Here is a 22,500-nt window from a genome sequence, read left to right as displayed (position 1 = left end):
TAATTCCTTTCACAGGTACAACCTTCCTCAGCTGTGAATCATGTCATGATCAGGCTAAATGCCTGGAATCTCTCGTCAACCCAGAGAGAGGCGACACCTTCTTCAGCCAATCAGTCTCCTGTGTCTGTAAAGATGGCTTTGTCGGTGATGGCCTCAGCTGTTACGATGTAAAGCTCTGCAGTAATTCCTCCTGTTGTCAGCAAGGTTACAGATGGTCACCAGAGAAAGGCTGTGTGGATATTGATGAGTGCTCCCTCCCTAACGCACACTGCACCCTTGCGTCTCAGGTCTGTGTGAACACACCTGGCTCCTTTGAGTGCCCCGAGCATCCCTCCAGGGCCAAAAGATCTGTTATTCAGTTCTCCTGTGGCAATGTGGTTTGTCCATTAGGTGAGGACTGTATCAACTCTCGCTGTGTAGATCCCTGTGATCACTACACAGTACTGAATGATACCTGGAGAGCGACAGATTACAATGCAAATGGTAACTATCACTGCGACAACAATGTCGACTGGCAAGGGTGGTATAGACTGTTCCTGGGGCAAAGCAGTGCCCAAATACCAGACACATGTGCGGGAGAAAACTATTGTGGAACAGTTGCTCCTGTATGGATGACACAGTCTCATCCTGCAGTGTCAGATGGAATTATACAGCGCAGTGTCTGTGCTTCTTATTCAAGCAACTGTTGCTACAGTACCCCACCTCCCATCCATGTGAAGAACTGTAACAGGAACTACTATGTCTACAAGCTTGTAAAGACAAACGCCTGTAACTTGGCCTATTGTGCAGGTACTGTAAAGAGGTGTTGTCCAATTGTTCGTAAAATATTAATCTATAATATTATATACAAAATGTATTTGATGACGTATAGAAGGCTTGATTGATTGTCTGTTAAAGATATGCTACAGTATGATAATTCTCACACCTTCATTTTACCTAACTTATATGATCCTCAACCCTCTCCAGTTCCTTTCACTCAACCACCTTATTTGTGGTCAGTGCTTGTTTGTTAAAGATGTGCTGCATGTAATAACTCTCAAACCTGGCTTTTACCTCCCTAGATTTATCATCAAAGTATCCTCAACCTGTCACTCAACTCCCTCTAGTTCCTGTCACTCAACCGCCTTCAACTACTGTCACTCAACCCCCTTCAACTACTGTCACTCAACCCCCTTCAACTACTGTCACTCAACCACCTCCAGCTTCAACTGCTGAACTTATTTGTGGTCAGAGTCAAATCCAGATTGGTCTGCTGCTGACTGGTCTGCAATCCTCTAGTTTGAATGGATCCTCTGGTCACCTGGCCGACCCGCGGTGCTCATCTTTCACAGAGCGTGATGGAACGGTGTGGTACCAAGTGGAACGTCAGGCTGACACCTGTGGGAACATATTGACAGTGAGGATTTGTCTGATAACTCGTAGCTGTTTTATAGGATTGTCTTCATCAGCAGTAAAGTTTGTTTTTCTTTTGTGCTGTGCATGGCTGCCAAAGTGATGTTGTTGGCCACAGTACAATATATATATATATATATATATATATATATATATATATATATATAGATATAGATATAGATATACATATATAGTTGGAATCCAAACTTACTTTAACTTTGTGGTTGGACAAAGGTTGTTTATTTATATATTTTTTACTCTTTCTTTCAGTCATTTTGTTTAATTATGTGTTGTACTTGTATACTGATACTTTGTGTCCAGCTGGCTAGATGATTCACTGGACTGACCATTCGGTTAACCTCTGTCTTTCAGACCAACAACACCCATGCCATCTACTCCAACTGTTTATTTGTCTATCCTGCAAATAACTCACTTCCTGAGAGTTTTCCCTTCTCCTGTGTCTATCCTCTGGACACAGAGACCAGCCTACTGAGCCTAGATGTGGCTATCAGACCAAACCTTCAGTGAGTAACCTATTTGTTAAATTGCATATGATAGTGAAAACACTGTGAATATACAATTTATTGCAGTACAATAAATGTGAACTGCTTTGCACCAAACAGCCTTGGTACAGAACTGTGAAAAGACAGACAAATGAAAAAAGGTTACAGATTTAAGTGTGTTTTGAATGGTTCTTCATTCATTCATCTGCCATTGTTATAATGGCCTCTATTTGCTGCCATACAAGAAGAGACTAGTATATTACATTTCAGGCTTCAACTTGTTTCTCTGTCATATTTTGATCCAGGCTACAGAAATTACAGTATTTGTATTTATGTTAATGTGGCCATTAATAGGTATTTTTTTCCAAGCCAGTTCTTAAGTTTGCACTTCACAAATGTTTTGCTACAGTGACAGCCAGCCGTTCGGCCAAACCAAACCCAATTGATACAGTTTGATCCTTTAAATGCCATGTTTCCTTGACAGGCTTAAAGGTGGCACGTCGGGTGTGGGTTCACCAACCAACGTCTCCATGTCCTTGTTCCAAAACTCCAACTACACAGAGCCTTACCCAGCAGGCCCAGTCACCCTGCCAGTGGGCTCTGCCCTGTATGTAGGAGTATCTGTAGGGGAAACAGATCCAAGGTTTGTGGTCGTTCTGGACGACTGCTACGCCACTCACTCCTCCAGCCCTGATGACCTTGTGCGACACTCACTCATTCAAAACAAGTATGTTTCATTCTTCAGCCTCAGCAGATGGTTTGTGTCACAATACAATAAACAAGAAATTAAAGAGAGGGTTTGGGTAGGAGCGGGTATGGTAACTATGATGTGAAGAGTGCTTATTATTAGTTCAGTGTCTTTGTATGAATGTAAAATCCTTTAAATGATTAACTAAATAAAGAATGAGGGATGAAATAGTGATGTGTTTTCCCAGGTGTCCTATCAACCGTCGTCAGGTGACAGTGGTTGAGAGCGGCTCTTCCCTCCAGGCTCGTTTCTCTGCCCTGCTCTTCCTGTTCGATGGAGACTACAGAGATATCTACCTTCACTGCAGCCTCCACCTGTGTGACCAGAGAGCCTCCTCATGTTCTCCTGTAAGTCTCGCACTTTCTTTCTACACTTATAGTCCAGCAGCTTAGCTCCAAAATATAAAGGAATCGTTCAGTTTGTGATAAAAGCATGACATTTGGTTCACTTAAAGCCAAAAGCATTCCCAAAAAGATTAGGATATGGAGGCATCATGAATTTTCAACACGGCGCCCATGGCGGCTATTTTTCTAAATGGCCACCATCAACAAGTGTTTTCTAATGAGTGATGGATATATAAAATGTTTTGTTGTGTTTCCCCTCCTCCAATTAAGCCTCCTGATATACAGTTTATTTGAACGCAGTGGATCGTCACCTCAACTGACTCACCTGTTTAGACCTGTTTGATAAATAAAACAAGTTGACCACAGTTCCAGTTTGACTGTACTGGGAAAATACAGACGTTGGCATATTTAAACATTTCAATGTGAATTAAAATTTCAATTATTTGGTACAATGTGTGAGTACACATGCCTTGGGTGTTTATCTATGAAATAACTCTGCTGTCTCACACCAGACAGTTAAGTCAATAGCAAACTGTGTGCTTACTGCTATTCCTTCACCATTCACAGGTTTGCTCAGGGAGGCGTCGTCGCTCCGTTTCCACATCTGTACCCTTCAAACCCATCACCATTGGACCAATCACCTGTGAGTATCAAGAACAACCATATGAAATAAAGTATTTTATGAAATACAAGGATCTGAAGTGGTGACAACTCAATGTTAAAGTGGATTACATTTGTTCTTGTTTTTCTCTTTGCTTTGGATCTTCAGGGGACAAGCTAGTGGAGTGAACCAGCGGACATCTTTAACTGACTCCAATATATTCCATTTTCTAATCGTATAATTGTACGATTTTTATTTGGTGCGTAGGTTTCATAAATATGCTATGCTATGATTAATCTAATCTAACTACTCATTAACAATTTTTGTATTTCTCTCTTCTGAAAAAAATAAACATACTGCAAATCAATAATAATGATAACAAATAAATGGTGATATGAGCATTAAATGACAAATCTGTGTCTGCTTCTTCAAGGTTCAAATCCCAAATAAAACATTATGTAGTTATTTAGTAAATATAGAAATATGTGAATGATCAATGATGAAGTATATTCATACACAATAAAATGTATGTAGCCTCAATGTTTATAAAAGTGCTATAAAAATAACTCATCTTAAGTTTGTATGAACATAGACTGATCAGTTTAAGATTTTCATATCCTTCTTGACATCAATTGTGTGTCATAACTAATTTAACTCAATAATGAAAAAACAGGGTGATACTGACAAGCACTTCTATTCAAACATCAACTATACATGAATCCTCCCTGTGTACACACCAGTAGATTATTCACAATACACACACTTATAAAACACAATATATCCTTCTCAGTAGGATGAACATCCAATTGGGCCATAACATACAGTAAAATACCACTAATTAGCAAATTAACATTCTTCATTCAAATACCACTTGTTTTTCAGAGTGAATTCTTGCACTGGTGTATGTGGACCAAGGGTGACAAAATCTTTTATTTAGTCTTTGCTTAGATTATTATTACTAGACCATACCCGGTGAATAGGCCGTGTGGTGACCCACCAAAAAGTGTCTAGAAAATGAATTTCGTTCCCACGTCTTGGATCTACTTTTTCAATGCATTTTTGCATAGACAATACCCTTGTGTACTTTGGGTTAAAAGGTCTCCGCACAATATCCTGCAGTATTTTTTCACAAGCCAGAAATGTATATAAATGTATATAAAAAACGGAAATCTTGTGCTGCTGTTTTTGCTTGTAAAATGTTTGCTTGTTATATTGATTTTGGAAACACAATCTTTCTCAAATGTCATAAATACATATACCTAACATCTGAAACAAGTATTTGTGGCTTAGTATCCTCATATTTGATGTAGCATGCAAATGTAGCAAATTTGTTAAAGAAAACACTTCTACGGAAGTGATTGGCACCCAGCACAATGAAACATACACATAGTGCATTTAGCTATGTTTCATACATTTAAAAAAATCACAACCTACTGTGTAATGAAAGGTAGGGGAAAAAAGCAGCATCCCTTGGCCCAAAATGGCTGAAAATCAATCAAAATGCTACCACGCCCCCTAGATTGGAATAATGCCAGAAATAGACTAGACTAAAATAAATTCACTAAAGCTGGAAATTATTACAAAATATGGTATAAAATATGTATTAAAATACCACAGTGTGTCACAGCATGTGTCATTTGTACATCAACCCCCCCACCCACCCCCCAGATCAGGCCTTCTGTGTCACTCACAGGTATGAACAGAGAAATATTGGTGTGACATTGTCAGACAGTGCAACAGCAGCAAAATAGTATACAAATATGACAAAATATGAAAGTGCAGACTGCATCTCCTGTGGATGACCACTGATCACACCATTGATGGATTCTGGGGCACCAACTTCAGACTCAATGAGTATGTCTTGCAGCCCTGCATCACCAAACGTTTTTCCTAAAATACCTAGGAAGGACATGTATGAAACTCTATGTCTGTGGCACCTTTTTCTTTTTTTTCTATACATTTTTTGTTGTTGAGAGAAAGTGTTTCAAAGTGTCCAATAATAACAATAACAACTCAATTATAATAACACTCACAAGCATAATCCATGGAAACCCTTGATCCACAGCCTCACCATGAGACCTCCTCCTCACCTCTCATCAAAGTTAGGCACCATTGAATCAAACTATTGTGACATTGCATTCCTTTAGATCATGCCGTGCCCTTCATGAATTACTCATCATGTACATAATTATCTGTTTTGACACTCAAGTCTTTTTCCTTTGTCCCATCGGCATGCTTTCTCATCAACATGGATTAGGTCTACTGTACCTGTTCACCTTAATGGAAACCACACCTATTGAAGCTACGTAGACGAACAAAAAACTAGTTTAGCTGGAACTTTCTGTCTCCTCCTGTCCTCAAGTAACACTGTCCTCTGATGACCTTGGTCATAGAGGCTTCCTCTAGGCTAGAGTCAAAAGTGCCGGCTATCTCTAATACAGACACATTGTGAGCTTGTAGATCTGCTATTTTCAATAGATTTTTTTAATGTGATAACATATGACATAATACATATGTCTAATACATATGTGTGTGTGTGTGTGTGTGTGTGTGTGTGTGTGTGTGTGTGTGTGTGTGTGTGTGTGTGTGTGTGTGTGAGTGTGTGTGTGTGTGTGTGTGTGTGTGTGTGTGTGTGTGTGTGTGTGTGTGTGTGTGTGTGTGTGTGTGTTAGTAGGGGGCACTAAGTGAAAAATCGTTACGCGGCGGATAAAAGCATGACATTTGATACAGATGTCCCTTGGGTCATCCTAAAACATCCTAGAAGGGGTGCCCAAAAAAATCTTAAACAGGAAGTGAGTTATGGACAAAATCCAAAATGGCCACCTAAACTGTTGACCGTTGACTCAAAAGACACCAAAATAATCTCCAAAAAGCATAAAATGTGGCACACATGTCCCTTGGGTCATCCTAAGACATCCTAGAAGGGGTGCCCACAAAAATCTTAAACAGGAAGTGAGTTATTGACCAAATTGAAAATGGCCGCCTAGTGTTGTCGATTGACTCAAAGACAACTAAAGAATCTCCAAAAAGTATAAAATGTGTCACACATGTCCCTTGGGTCATCCTAAGACATCCTAGAAGGGGTGCCCAAAAAAGTCTTCAACAGGAAGTGAGTTATTGACTAAATTGAAAATGGCCGCCTCCATGTTGGCGATTGACTCAAAAAGCCTATAGAATCTCCAAAAAGCATACAATTTGGCACATATGTCCCTTGGGTCATCCTAACACATCCTAGAAGGGGTGCCCAAAATAATCTGAAACAGGAAGTGAGTTATTGACAAAATTGAAAATGGCCGCCTATAGTGTTGAAAGATGATGCAAGATACCTAAAGAATCTCATAAAAGCATGAAATGTGGTACAAATGTCCCTTGGGTGATCTGAACGCATCCTACAAGGGGTGCCCAAAAAGGTTTTAAACAGCAAGTGACCGCCTAAAGCAGTTGACACAAAAGAAAACATAAAGGGACGTCATAAAAGTGTATAATTTGGTACGTACATTGAGTGCTGTTTGAACAGTTGACCATGGCAGTCTGCATATTATGCAGACTCAATACGACAGGTTATGCAGTGCATAACCTGACGTATTTTGTAGTCTACCTTCTGTTTTCATTTCTACATCACTTATTTATTTTACTTTCTGCATAATTTTTTTATTGTACTCTTTGAATCTTCTTTATTTATCTAACTCTCTGCATATTCTTATTTATTTTACTCTGTATCTTCTTGCTTGTTTTACACTCTATCTTCTCATGTATTTTCTTCTTGATCATTACTGTTTTTTGTGATTAGTGTTTAGTAACTACATTCATGTGTGCCAATTAGCAATTACCAGCACATTGGCATAATGCTCTGCAAGGTAACCCAGCATACCGGCATCTACACTTTCTCGAACAGAAGGGCTCAGCTTTGCAGTCACACTTGAGTTCTCTACAAACTTAAGCAGCCTCTGGCAAGAGTGTCCATAAAGGTGTCCACGAATCAGCGACTTTAATCCATCCATATTTGTCAGGAGATGGTAGAGATTGCATAGCTTTCAGGCTTCTGGACCAAATGCCAGATTGGCTGCTCGATTTGAATATTGTAGCAGTGCAGCCCGTGTGGGAGGAGTGTTTTCCATCGAGAGACTATTAAAACTTTTTTTGGCACCCCTTAGGATGCATTCAGATCACCCAAGGGACATTTGTACCAAATGTCATGCTTTTTTTTTTTTTAGTGTCTTTTGCATCATCTGTCAACACTGTACACGGCCATTTTCAATTTAGTCAATAACTCACTTCCTGTTTCAGATAATTTCAGGCACCCCTTCTAGGATGTCTTAGGATGACCCAAGGGACATGTATGCCAAATTGTATGCTTTTATGAGATTCTTTAGTTGTCTTTTGAGTCAATCGACAACACTGTAGGCGGTCATTTTCAATTTTGTCAATGACTCACTTTCTGTTTAAGATTTTTTTGGGCACCCCTTCTAGGATGTCTTAGGATGACCAAAAGGACATGTGTGCCAAATTGTATGCTTTTATGAGATTCTTTAGTTGTCTTTTGAGTCAATCAACAACACTAGGCGGCCATTTTCAATTTAGTCAATAACTCACTTCCTGTTTCAGATTCCTTTGGGCACCCCTTCTAGGATGTCTTAGGATGACCCAAGGGACATATGTGCCAAATTGTATGCTTTTTGGAGATTCTTTTGGTGTCTTTTGAGTCAACGGTCAACAGTTTAGGTGGCCATTTTGAATTTGGTCCATAACTCACTTCCTGTTTAAGATTTTTTTGGGCACCCCTTCTAGGATGTTTTAGGATGACCCAAGGGACATCTGTATCAAATTTCATGCTTTTATCCGCCACGTAACGATTTGGCCATTTTTGGTGGTTAGTACCCCCTACTATGTGGCTTACCTGCTGACGTTTCAGCTTGAGGGAGTTGATCCATCTGCTGTTTTCCTCTCACATTAATGTCAATAAAACGCGGTAGAATTATACAAAATATTTTTGCTTTGTTTTGGTCAGAGTTGAAGCGTTGCCATCTTCTTTTTTGCGGCCATCCTATTGGTCAACAACATGCATGTGACCGAAAACCGCACCACCCCTATTGAAACTAGAATATTCGCAATTCTGGGAAATTGCAAGTGTGGTTGCGCCGACAAGAGTCGCGGGTTGCGGTCGCTGGGACACAAGGAATACGCCGGGAGGAATACCATTGGAGGCCGTACACGTGCGATCCGAATTCGGTGCAGATCGGATCCTGCGTTCCTGATACATGGCGTTTTGATTTGAAGAAATAGGCCTCTCCCACTATAGAAAATGGCCCCTCCCACAAATGTTGTAAGCCAATTATATTGTCACGTCACTCCTGAGATCACTTGCATTTCATTTTGAGAGGATTGATCCCCCTAAAAATCATGTTTTTGCATCAAACGTTTACATTTTGCGCATTTGTGGCACCCCCTATAGTATCAAAGTGAAAATGCTTTTGGGGAGTTGTTGAGTAAACCACCGTTGACATGTTCTCTTTCTAAATTTTTATCCCACGATTTTTGTAACCCATTTTTTTCACCCGGTGCCAATTTCCTAAGTGATCCTGGGCACTACACCAGCCCTACACCAGTATTACACCTGTCACCCCACAGTAGGGAGGCCAGGGCCGAGCTCATGCTTCCTTCAGGCATGAGAGCCAACTGACCTTCTTGTCACCTGACAGGGGGAGTTTCCCTGGTTGGACGTAGCACGTGGAAGGAACACGTTATTCCAACCAGTTCCCTTCCCCTCCATCAGGCGCCCCGGCTGTCATGGGGGAGGCGGTATAGTGACCAGGATTACTACATGTTTTTGTGAGGGTATTAACTACCCTAGGAGACACGGGGAGAACATGCAAACTCCACACAGAGTAGGCCCTTTCGCCAACCCCACCTAGGGTATGGGCGCTGATGACGCGGAGGAGAAGACACGCCCCCAGTGCCCACAGCGTCCCCGGCGGGAATCGAACCCAGGACCTTCTAGCTGTGAGGCGACAGCGCTACCGACTGCGCCAAAGACATCGCCTACTTGTCGAGGTCGGAGCGCTATAATATGAACGTTCGGCCAATCAAAGAAAAGCACACGCACTGGGAGGACGGGATCGACTCCTGCCCGAGCCAACTTTCTTCAACTGTGGCTCTGCTTGCTTGTAGCATATATACTGTACATATAATGTAACATACGCTTGTATTCATTGCGTCTGTCATTCTAGACTTACAATTGATGAGATGATCAAAGCATTAATAATTACCATGAGCCACCGAGGGCACGTTGAGCCACGAGTTCAACGATGCTTGTAGGCAGCCGATAATATAACATTAACATTAACCTGATCAAAGCAGAACGTGAGCTTTTACTGGCTGACTTAATGTTCCTGCATGGTTTCTTTCCGACATACAGCTAAACATTGTCCAATTTTCTATTAAGTGTATAGCCTACATTATATTTTGGCTATATGTGATAAGAAGAAGAAGTGTAATAAAATTGTAGAGTGTGATTGTGAACGCTTTCCCGTGTCGTTCAAACGTCTTAATAAAGTGTGCGCATGAGATCCTTATGTTATTCCCACAATGACATCCTTATGAGAGCCTATACTCACCTTTACGCACTGTGGATTTACTTGGATTATGCGATATAATAGCCTGTGCGACAGTGTGCGTCCATCCTATTCTTTATTATGGTGAACGAATTGATGCTAATATTATAATACTAATAATTATTATTATTGTTTTGTCCTTGTTGGTGTACAGTTGGTTCTAGCTGTCACAGCATGATGCATTGTCAGCTTGTAGATCGGCTATTTTCAGTGAATGTAGGTTACCCCGCAAAATAGGGATGCTGGTAAAAAAAAAGAAGAAAAAAAGAGAGATAAACTGTTCTATATCACATGGATTTGGCGGACCCCCTGTAGTAACTACGAGGACCCCCTAGGGCCTAGGGGTCCCGGACCTCCGTTTTTACATCATATCAGACGGCAATTTATTTTGTTAACTCTGTCTTGCCTGTCTAAGTGACTCTATAGGTATAGCCTACATTATATTTCGCTTAATATAATGTTGACACTATGACGAACTCTTGTTTCCCTTAACCTAATAATGTAACTGTAATAAATAGCCGACATTTTGCAATGTGTCATTGTTATCCAAGTTATTGCTAGTAATCAGTGGTGGAAAAAGTATTCAAACTTTTTACTTAAGTAAAAGTATCAATACCGCAATACAGAAATACTCTATTACAAGTAAATGAAGACCGCATGGCTACTTAAAATTCACGAGGATATGCAAATGAGCCATGCGGTCTTACTTAGCCTACCACAAACAGCAGATCGCAGCATGACGCGTTGTCAGCTTGTAGATCGGCTATTTTCAGTGAATGTACCCCCAGATGCTGGTTATAGTGGAAAAAAAATGGAAAAAAGAGAGAAAATCTCAAATAGATTTGGCGGACCCCCTGTACTGTAGTAACTATGAGGACCCCCTTATGAAGACCCCTGTTCTAGGTTAACATATGGCTATGGTTTAGAACAGTTTTAAACCATAGCATGTCACCCTAATATATTGTTGATACCCTAACTCATAAACTCTTTTAGTTATGTAGTGATAGTCTACCTACATCATTGAGAGCTTATAGATTTGCTATTTTCAAATGGCTGAAAATATGTATATAGGGCTGAAGTGGTTAATGTATGTTCTGTAATAATAATCCAAATCTACAACTTAACTTAAGTTTTCAAATAATTGTAGTGGAGTACAAGTATAATATTTGCCTCTGAGATCAGATTTAGTGGAGTAGAAGTAAAAGTACTGAAAATTGCAAATACTTGGAAAACAAACGCCAGTCATGGATCATATGACGGTCGTCTGTCGGTCATGGATGAACTTCAACCTGGTGTTTGCACTTTCTCCCTTTTTGCTCCATACATCTATATACACGTTGAAATTTCAAAAATAAAGTGCTTAGCTCATGGCCACACATGTTACAATTATGTACGGGCCCTCAATAAGTACCCGTATTTTCCGTATTATTCAATAAAAAGCCACCGATCGGATTAAAATATCCGATCGGTGGCCATTTTCTCATAGAGTTATAATGCACCAGAGTGCAATACACCTCCCAGCCGATAGGGTCACGTAATCGGATTAAAATGCTTTTTATTTAACAATTCAAAATATTCGGGTACTTCTGAGGAAACGTACATAGTTGTAAAATCCGTAGCCATGGGGTAAGCACTTTATATTTGGAATATGAACGTTCATGTAGATGTACGGACCAAAAAGGGAGAAAGTTTAAATACCAAGTTGAGCTCATCCATGACGGTCGGTCACGATATGACAGTCGTTCAGGGCTATAAACTCATACATGATCGGTTTTGCTGTTCTCAAATACATTACCCACAATAAATAAAATACTGGAGCACAGCCTGGGTACTTTGAAGGCAGTAAGATAATCAAAATAGAAAAGATTGTAACTTCCTCTTGCAATGAACAGCCAACTAATTTCCAAATGGACTGCAGGTTATGTAAAAAAATACAATTACTAGATCATGATGTACCATGGAATGACAAAAGAACAAGCTGACAAAGTGTACAAATCAATCAAATCAATCTTTATTTTTATTTAATGCTTTCTGTGCTGTTTCTCCTACCATGCTCCTCCTTCTTCCTTGTCTAGGAATGGAGTCTGGGAGTTGAGGGAAAGATTTAACAGGTCAGTGAATTTGAGTGAAACAATAAATACAGGACCGAGATTTGCCGCTGCTGACGGGGGCGGGTCCGGGAGTTGAGGGAAAGATTTAACTGGTAGTGAAACAGTAAATCCAGCAGGGAGTTAAGGACCACAAGCAGTGACTGCAGGACCGTGATTGGCTGCCCAGAAGAGACGAAGAAGTTACTGCAGGCGCCACCGTGCCCCCTTCCACCGTTGACATGTGATTCAAATTTGGGGTTGACTGGAAGTTTTGTTCATGATTTTTGGCATAATTTGTAAAACAAGCCCCTCCCCTTTGGAAGCCTATTACGGACGAACGGTATGGTTTCCGCTTTGATATGTTTTTCGCATGGGTTCAGCGATTATGTATACCAATTTTTGTGAGATTTGGACAAAATCTGTAGGAGAAGGTGCAAAAACGGTGTTTTGAAGATCTAAAAATCTGAAAATCTATCCAGACGCAAATGGGCGTGGCCTATATGGGGAGTTGCGTCATGACCCAAGGAATCCAGGTTTTTTGATTCTACGACCTACGGTTGAAGAGTTATAGGCCGAAACGTAAAGTGGGCTGTTATAGCGCCATCATGAGGTCGACTTGTGTAATTATTTTAAAAATAATTTGGCACTGGACTCTTAACCTCCCCTCCAACCTCTTAACCTCTTGGACTCTTAACCCCCCTGCCCTGTTAGGGCAACCACACTAAATATTACTTTGCCTAGTAAGAAATAGTACCGACTTTAAACACTGATCATAAAAATTACTGCAGGAAAGCAGATGGAGAACTTTTTGTTTCTTACTTACTACCAATAGATCTTTTTTAAGAAGCAGAGATTATTTAGATCCACCTGATGGGAACGAAACTGAACGAAAAGGGCCTTGATAAAGAAAGAATTAACGGGTAAAATAATGGATGAAAACCTCGCGGAAATACTGCGTACGGGACTCGCTAACATCACTAAAGAACTCAAATCTGACAAGCAGGAAAGGCAGCAGGAGCTGTCGTCGTTTAAAGAAGAAGTGAAAAAGGAAATGAAGGAGGAAATCACAAGTTTTCGCAGGGAGAAAGACCACCAGATTCAAAGACACGAGGAAGAGATGGCGACGTTGATGGCTGGTGCACACAAGGCACAAATGCACATATCAGAAATGGAAGATTGGAAAACGGGGGCAGATGGTGTGGTGGTGACGGGGTTGGTGAACTGTATGGAACAACTACAAACGGAGCTACTGGACATGCGGTCACAAGCAAAGCGATGCAACATACGTGTCTTCGGTCTCATGGAGGGGACTGAAGGGGCTTCAGTAGTGAAATATATGGATCAATTGTTTCAAACGGAGCTTGTTCTACCTAAAGGGACCCAACTCCACATACAGAGGGGATACCGCGCTCACACTCAGAAACCCAACAACCCATCGGCCACCCCCCGATCCATTGTGATTAACTTTCTTCAATTTGGGACGAAAGAGATGGTGCTTAAAAAGGCCTGGGAGACAAAGATCCAAGTTGGAAACAAGCAACTGGGTTTCGACCACGACTACCCACACGAAGTTGTCCGTATACAGAAAGAATATCTCCCAGCTAAAAAACTCTTAAAAGAAAAAGGTAAACGTTTCCAGACCCCTTTCACGAAAATGAGGATCCATTGGCTTGACGGAGTGAGGATCTACAGAAATGCGACAGAGGTCTGTAACGAACCACTTAAGCACTGTCTTGCATAAAAAAGTATATTGTAGTGTAAGTATTATTTTCCATAAGAAAAGCCCACCAGATGCACCTCCTGGCCAGAAGGCGGCGCTATTGTCACCCTAAACATGCCAAACCATTGGACTTTCAAGGATACATTACTGTGGACTTTTGCCAAGTTTTATAGTTTATCACTTTATGTGGGTCCTTTTATTGTTTACATTGGACATATAATGTTTTATTGTTCATGCCTCAACTGACACCTTTACATCGTTTTGTTTGAAAGAATTGTATTTGAGTTCGTTTTTATTAGTCTGTTATAGTAAAGGCTTTTATTTTGAAAATGCCTGAAACAGGAAGGATGTCACTGCTCTGTGTACTTTTAGCGTGTCTTTGCAATGAAAGACGTCAGTATGAATGAAAACAACCTCAGAGGAGCATGTCCCAACCGAAAGGTTTAATTTGTTTAAGCACCTGGCTAAGGGCACAAGGTATTGTCTATTATTGCTGCATTGTGTTGTTTGCATCTCTGTGACTTTGTGTCCATTGTGGATTTATAGTGACCAAGTTAATAGTCACTTTGAATGTAGTTCTGCTATCTATTCTTAGACCCTTTGAGAAGCCTCAGTAACGTGAATAATAATTAAATAAATATATATGGGTTTAGATTGTAATTCATAATAACTGCATGGAGTAAAAGGTACATTTCATGTGTGCTAAAAGGAGATACATTATAATAATAACTTACATTTCATTGTTGTTGGTTTAATAAGATAAAAGCTATTTTCTTTGTGATTAAGATAATTGCAGTATTTACTATTTCATATGTTTTGCACTCTAAAGAGAGATTGTCATTTGGTTTAAAAACAATTCATTTGAGTAATTGTAACACAGGACATACTGTCAAATGTTTAATGATTGGTTTGTGTCACTTAGTATTTCTTATAGCTTTAGGCTATATTTCAGTATGGTTTATGATTTCATATGTTTGTCACTAGCCTTATTGGTAATGTCTGTACTGTTTTTATGTGCTTTCCCACCTTACAGTTCTTACGGTGTTTTTTGGAATAAACTTTCATAATCATCAGTTTGAGATCCATCCTTATTAGCCGGGGTTGCTTACAAGGTCACCCAAGCCATGAGAGAGAGAGGCTACATGGTGGGGAAACCGAGCGAGGAACGAGACGCTGACTCTCCGAGGGAGGACGGGAGATACATCGAGTCGACGGTGCACCCAACGGCGGAGGAGGATGGGCGCACGGAATCGAACCACGGAGCCGCGGAGCGAAGACGAACGGAGGGGGAAAGAGGAGCGATGAAGAGAGCCAAAGAAAAGTTGAGAGTGTACTTGAAAAATAATTGAATACAATATGCTAAAAAATAAAGTTTCTGGGTCATCAAATCAATTTCTGTAGGCCTACTTTTAGCTTTTTATTGGATGAAATTGTACCCATCGTAATCCAATGCTAGTAAAGCAAGCCTGATAAAAGTATCAAACTCACAAAATTCACTAGAACACAGGAAATTACATCTACAGTACTCTTTAATTGATGGTATTTTAATGTTTAAAAAACAACAAGAAAAACATAAACTAGAAAAAGTGCTCCTCGGAGCACAAGTCTCCGCCAGGTCAGGTAGGTTATTATGGCCTCCTGGTGGTGCTATAATAGGCCAATGTGAAAAGGGTGCCATTTATTCCTAGGCTGTGCACGGCAATCGGACACTGCATGCATGATTTGAGGCATTTTGTTCTAAAAATGTGTTTTGCTAAATTTGACCTGCTGGTGGCGCTATAACAAGCCAATGTTAAAAGGGTGGCATTTGTTCCTCAACGTAGTGCAAATGTGCATTCAAAGTTTCACCACAATCGGACGCTGAGTTCATGATTTGCGGCATTTTGTTGAAAACGGGCCACTCCTGCAAACATTACATGTCAATGTTAGCCAATCAGGATGGAACATGAAAAATCAAACAGATCCGTCTTGATCACATGACTATAGAGATCATGTGTTCCTATTTGCGTGAAATTTGGATCAAATCTGAAGGCTTAATATCAAAAATGTGTTTTACATAAGTCTGCCTCCTGGTGGCGCTATAAAAGGCAAATGTGAAAAATGCAGGGCAAAGGTTTTTCCTTTTAGTGTGCATACAAAGTTTTACACTGATCGGTGCAGTTATAGGTTACAGCGCCACCATGAGGCTGATTTGAACATTTTCAAATGGCATTTCTTCCTCGGCCTAATGGAAATGTGTGAGCAAAATTTCACGGAAATTGCACGCTGTGTTCATGATTTGAGGCATTTTGTTCGAAACGGAGCACTCCTGCAAACTTTGAAAGCCAATTTTTTGAATATGAAAATATGGAATATGAAAAATCTGAAATTAGCCGTTTCTTTTAATGACTATAGAGATACTGTGTACCGATTTGGGGGATTTGGGGCCAAAATCTGTAGGAGTACTGTCCAAAAATGTGTGTTGCACAAATCGGCCTCCTGGTGGCGCTATAAAAGGCCCATGTGAAAAATTTGGAGCAGAGGTTCTGCTCTGGCATCCAGGGAGTGTGTGTCAACAGTTTCGCTGCGATCAAGCCAATGGTGCCAGAGATTAGCTGTCCACAAAATGACAGAATGACACACGGATGGACACACACGGACGGACGGACAGGGGGTAAAACATACTCTCGCCATGCCTTTCGGCCTGGCGAATACAATTAGTGTCTCTAGTGGTTGGTAAGGAGTACTGCTGAAGATAGAAATACATCAACTATCCACTACATTGTTCTAGATTGCTCTAGTGGTTATTGAGGAGTATTATTATTACTGATGAAGATAGAAATACATCAACTATCCACTGCACTGTTCTAGAGCCACAGTGCAACGTCAACTCCTGTTGTCATGGATACCACACACAACAACATTATGCAGCATTAGTTTAACTATAAAATGTTCATGAGAAATGACTCATACATCATTACAAGCTGGTGTTAAATGAACGCAGGATTTTACTGTGTGGGAGTTTTCAGTCAGAACTAGCTTATATCTTCCAGTTATTTGGACTGTTTATCACCACTTCACATGTTCAGAGACACCAGGTTTTGTTTATATTATATTATTTAATAGTCAATAAATGTGTACCAAGCAATAGAGAACAACGAGGAAGTTGGCACTGTGTACGGGGAAAGAGTTTGGGCTCAAGGGCATATTTACGAGATCAGCCCAATGTTCCTAATAAATAAATAAATCATGATTAGAAGAGTCCAATCACTCAAATTAAACCACCTCTGTCAGCTTTACAGGGCTCAATGTGTTTACCAGATACAAGACATTCGTACATAATGTGCTCAACAGGACAATTAATCTAAATTGTAAAAAAAAATAAAAATAATTAAAGCTGATAATAAATAGACTGACAGAGGTTTAACACAGGTTTGGACTAAAGAAACTCTTAATGAGCTCAAGTGTTTGGCTTGTCGGAGGGAAACACTAGCCATACTAGCCATCGACTCTGATGCCATCAGTGGATTTTATGCCGCTGCCACCAGTGAGAGGTAATTGCGACGTTGTCTGAACTACACTAAAGATGGTGCAACGGTGTCTGAACTACAATAAAGATGGTGCAACGGTGTCTGAACTACAATAAAGATGGTGCAACGGTGTCTGAACTACAATTAAGATGGTGCCACATCTATTGTCCAATCCAATCAGGTGCACTGGCTTCTTCAAATAACTTGTTGAACTTGTCAACCAGTCCAGTTGGTGTCCATACAAGCTCATAGCGCGTCACTTTGTGCCGCACTACCAGCTTGTAGATCTGCTATCTTTTTTTTTTAATCGTGATAAAATTTGCAAATCTCTGAATATAGATATATTTTTAAAGCGAATATTTTTAACTAAAATCTTTGCCTCTTGGAGGTCCCTGGACTTAGAGATGGGGGTCGGCGGCCAAATACAGTACATATAATATTAGGGGTTCTTATTGACATGAAAAAGTTTTGATCACACCACTAATACAGCAACATAAGTTTTTCAGAAAACTGTTAGGATTTAGAAGACATTTGTAGAATCGGCCTCAGGTCTTAATGGGTTAAACAAAGACGTCGCAGACATAGCACGGCACTCTGTGCCACGCTATGAGCTTGTAAATCTGCTATTTTTGCTATTCATGAATAAGAAATCTTAAAATGACACAGATGCGTTCCCGGTCTTAATGGATTAAAACTGGGTACGGCAGTGGGCGGTGGAGGTAGAGTGGCCACTTGTGAACCGTAAAGGTTCCCAGTTCAATCCCGGGCTCCCCCAGAGTTAGTGTCAAGGTGTCCTTGAGCAAGACACTGAACACTGCTCTCGGAGAACAGGTTGGTGTGTTGCATCATGGTTTCCTCCGCCGTGAATGTGTATGTGTTAACCCATTAAAAACCAGGAACGCATCTATGTCATCTTTAGATTTCTTTGGCTATTCAAAAATAGCAGATCCACAAGCTCATAGCGTGGCACCGAGTGCCGCGTTATGAGCAAAAAATCGTGAAAATGTGTACAAATCTATGAATATTTATATTTTTTTAAAGCAAACATTTGGAACTCAAATCTTTGTTTCTGGGGGTCCCTGGAACAAAATATTTTACAAATGTTCGCTTTAAAAAAATACATATTGAAAGATTTGCACACATTTTCAAGATTTTTGAATAGCTAAAATCTAAAATGACACAGATGCGTTCCCGGATTAAATGGGTTAATGGGTGAATGTAATGTACATTACAAAGCGCCTTGGATAAAGGTGCTATGTATTAATGCACCATTAATTAATGATAAGTTTAGTACTGTATACCCAACAACATCGCAGATGCGTTGTGAGCTTTTAGATCTGCTATTTTCCATAAAGAGGTTTGGTGTACAGGAAAAAAAGAGCAGAACAAGTAACGAGCCAAAGGTGAAGTTTACAAAGTATTGAGGGTTTAACTTTAAAGGGATAGTTGTCTCCGCCAGGCCGAAAGGCATGGCGAGAGAGTATGTTTTACCCACTGTCCGTCCGTCCGTGTGTCCGTCCTTGTGTCCGTGTGTCTGTCTGTGAACAGCTAACCTCCGGCACCGTTAGCCCGGCCGCTGCAAAACTGTGCACACACACTCCCTGGATGCCAAAGCCGAACCTCTGCCCCGAACTTTTCAGATTGGCCTGTTATAGCGCCACCAGGAGGCCGATTTGTGCAAAACACATTTTTGGATATCACTCCTACAGATTTTGTCCAACCCTCACGCAAATCGGTACACAGTATCTATAAAGTCATGTGATCAACACGGATCTGTCCGATTTTCTCTATTCTATCCTGATTGGCTAAGATTGGCTTCCAAAGTTTGCAGGATTGGTTCGTTTTGAACAGAATGCCTCAAATCATCAACGCAGCGTGCGATTGCCGTGAAATTTCACACACACCTTCCCACTAGGCCGAGGAAGAAATGCCACCCTTTTCACATTGGCCTGTTATAGCGCCACCAGCAGGTCTAATTTAGCAAAACGAGTTTTGGAACAAAATGCCTCATCTGACCTGGCTCCGAGGAGCAATTTTTCTAGTTCACCCCTAAAATAACATTTTTTTCCCATCGATTTGTCACTCCATGATATTTTTTTGTTTTCGTCGCATTCCTAAGCGAATAATTTGATGACCAGCGGACCGGTAGGCAGCGGTTCCGGTAGGAGACACAAAGGAGACTCTTTGTGCCTCCTACCGGCACTGCTGCCGGTCATCAAATTATTGGCTGAGGAATGCAACAAAAGCTAAACAATATCCATTAATTTAAGTCTCCATGAGGTGACTAATTCCCAATGGAGACTTATTGATAGAAAAAAAGTCATTTTGGGTGTGAACTATCCCTTTAAATGTCTGGAAACACACATTTAACATGAATCCAAGTAGTGGGGGGTCCCTGCTTCATCTCTCTCTCAGCTAAGGGGTCCTTGGCCTGGAAAAACGTTGAAGACCCTTGCGGTAACCCTTCCAAAATCGCCTGAAAGGAAGTCACCTCACAGTAGCCTGTCGTGTGGTATGGGTCAGTGTCACTCAGCCTTCATTGGATGAAGCTCAGGAGATACAACTGATCTTCACATCCCTCACACTGTCTCCTAAAACAATAAACTTAAAACATACAAACTATGATAATTAGGGCTATTTAACGCACCTCTTAAAGATAGGTTATCTGGAATGAACACACTTGTATGAACCTTTGATCTTAGCTCAGCAAAACCACTCCTCCCATCAGCTCTCCTGCTGTGTATCCTCTACTGCAGACCAGTGGTGTAAAGTAACTAAGTACATTTACTCAAGTACAGTACTTAAGTACACTTTTAAGGATTTTTTACTTTACTGGAGTATTTCCCATTTTCAATACTTTTACTTCTACTCCACTACATCTCAGAGGCAAATATTGTAGCCTACTTCTACTCCACTACAATCATTTGACATCTTTACTGTAGTTACTAGTTACTTTGCAGATTTAGATTATTATCACAAAACATACATTAACCACTTCAGCCCTATATATTTCGTCCATTTGAAAATAGCAGATCTAAAAAATAAAAATAAAAATAAAAAGACAAAAGATTTGTATACATTATGATCGTGTGAAATGGCATGTGACATTCTGCACAATGAGTACTTTTACTTTTGGTACTTTAAGTATATTTTGATGCCAATACTTTTGTACTTTTACTCAAGTAAATTTTGATTACCGGACTTTTACTTGTAACAGAGTATTTTTACACTGCATAATTATAGTCCTGAATGCATGGGTTGTTAACATTCCTCAGAAATATTGGTCTTCAAAATGGCTTATTATTTTCGTTATACTTTTTTCTTTCTTTTTGCAAGTTTATTTTTTATTATGTTTATTTGACAGGGACAATACAGAAAACAATGTATCAAGTGCTCGGATCAAATACAAAATATATTTTGTTTGTTTTCATAACTTGATACATTGTTTTTTTTATTGTCCCCGTCAAATAAACATAATAATAATATTAATTTACCAGCCCTAATGGGATGTGACAAAGATCATTTATGAGAGAGAAAGTTCACATAATGATCCACAAAAGCATAAAGATTACCGTGTCCCAGAAGCTACAGTATAACTGATGTGTTTAATCATCAAGGTCAGGGCGAGGCGACCTTAGGCATGGGTGCCACCATTAGCACAGGAGAGAGTAATCACTGGCACTCTGGCAGGATTGTGAGAGACGATTTTTCTTTAACCCATTCAGACCGGGATCGCATCTGTGTGTCATTTTTAGATTTATTAGCTTCTCGGCCTTAATGGGTTAAAGATAAAATATATTTTTAAAATGTAGTCAGTTAATTTAAGTCCCCTTGCAATTTTCATACAGTTCCCCCTGTATGCAAATAACCTCCTGCACACAATCCTCCTTTCCACACAAAGCCTATAATGCTGTTTAGTTTTGTGTTCACCTTGGAGCATGACTACGTAACATGACCAGCATCACTTTGAGATGAGGGTTCTTTAGAACTTGTTGATTTGTCGTCATGTCGTGTCTTATGTTTGATTACTATGTTTAACTTAATACTTGTTTATTATTTTAGGTGAGAACCTTGCATGAGCCCTATATGGGTTCCCTTTCTCACCTGCACTTATTTCTGTTTTTTTTATAATGTTACCTTTGTACTGTTTTTGCGAGAAAAAAAGGCAGTGTCAATCAAAATGTCGTATGCAACCCCTGAACTCTGACTGATGAATGAGATACGGTAGCAATCTGGTGTGTGGTTATTGCTCTGACTCTAATGATCATTACATGATGTCCTGATGTGAAAGAAAATGCTTAAAAACAAAAGTAATTGTTATGTACTCGGACAATCAAAATCTGTTGGAGATATGTTATTTTGATGTGGTGTCATAATTAAACATAATGTTGATATGGCACACTGACTATCAAGAAAATAAAATCATGGCACTTCATGTGAAAAAGGTTGCTGACCCCTGGGGTAGATTAGACTATAACAGACAGTTGTGAAATATAAACTGTGTCTGTATACTATTATGTCATTGTATTGGTGAAAGAAACCTGTTCAAATCAATGCAGGATCATAATGTGACAAATGACAAAAAAAAAAACAGCATTAAAAACACACCTGGGGTGCTGACTGCTGAGTAGGAGAAATGTATTTATTTATTCCCCCCCCCCAATCCTCATGCATTTTACAATATGGACGCTGGTAAGGCCAACTACATAAGGTTGACCATGACCTTAATGGTCAACTTGTTTTTTACCCAAAAATCAATCATCTCTTTGGTACAGTCTATCATTCCCACCAAGTTTCATAGAAATCCGTTCTTGATTTTGACAAAATAAATAAATATTTTTTTCCACACTTTTAGAGCTAAAAGGATTAGTTCACCCAAAACATGACTTATTTTCTATCAATTACACACCCCATGAATCCTTGAATTCATTGTTTTGTTTTTGTCGCATTCCTATGCCAATAATTTGATGACCGTCATCAAA

The 22,500-nt window shown here is 40.0% G+C and overlaps 1 protein-coding gene across 3 annotated transcripts in view; it reads left to right on the top strand.

Moving 5' to 3' along the window:
• LOC308084593 (uromodulin-like) overlaps positions 1-22,500 on the top strand; it is a 53,966-nt gene that overhangs the window by 1,242 nt on the left and 30,224 nt on the right. For 2 of the 3 annotated variants that reach the window (XM_080427320.1, XM_080427321.1), the window contains exons 3-7: positions 16-789; positions 1,062-1,396; positions 1,765-1,916; positions 2,380-2,622; positions 2,831-2,990. In XM_080427320.1, the coding sequence (XP_080283446.1) occupies positions 16-789; positions 1,062-1,396; positions 1,765-1,916; positions 2,380-2,622; positions 2,831-2,990 (1,664 nt within the window). Of the gene's footprint in view, positions 1-15; positions 790-1,061; positions 1,397-1,764; positions 1,917-2,379; positions 2,623-2,830; positions 2,991-3,554; positions 3,631-3,756; positions 4,019-22,500 lie in introns of those variants that run through there. The other variant, XM_080427322.1, reaches the window with a different exon arrangement.

The sequence above is a fragment of the Gymnoscopelus braueri genome, assembly GCF_963280865.1.
Source record: "Gymnoscopelus braueri genome assembly, chromosome: 4".
Classification (NCBI taxonomy): Eukaryota; Metazoa; Chordata; class Actinopteri; order Myctophiformes; family Myctophidae; genus Gymnoscopelus; species Gymnoscopelus braueri.
This window is presented reverse-complemented; position numbering and strand designations above follow the sequence as displayed.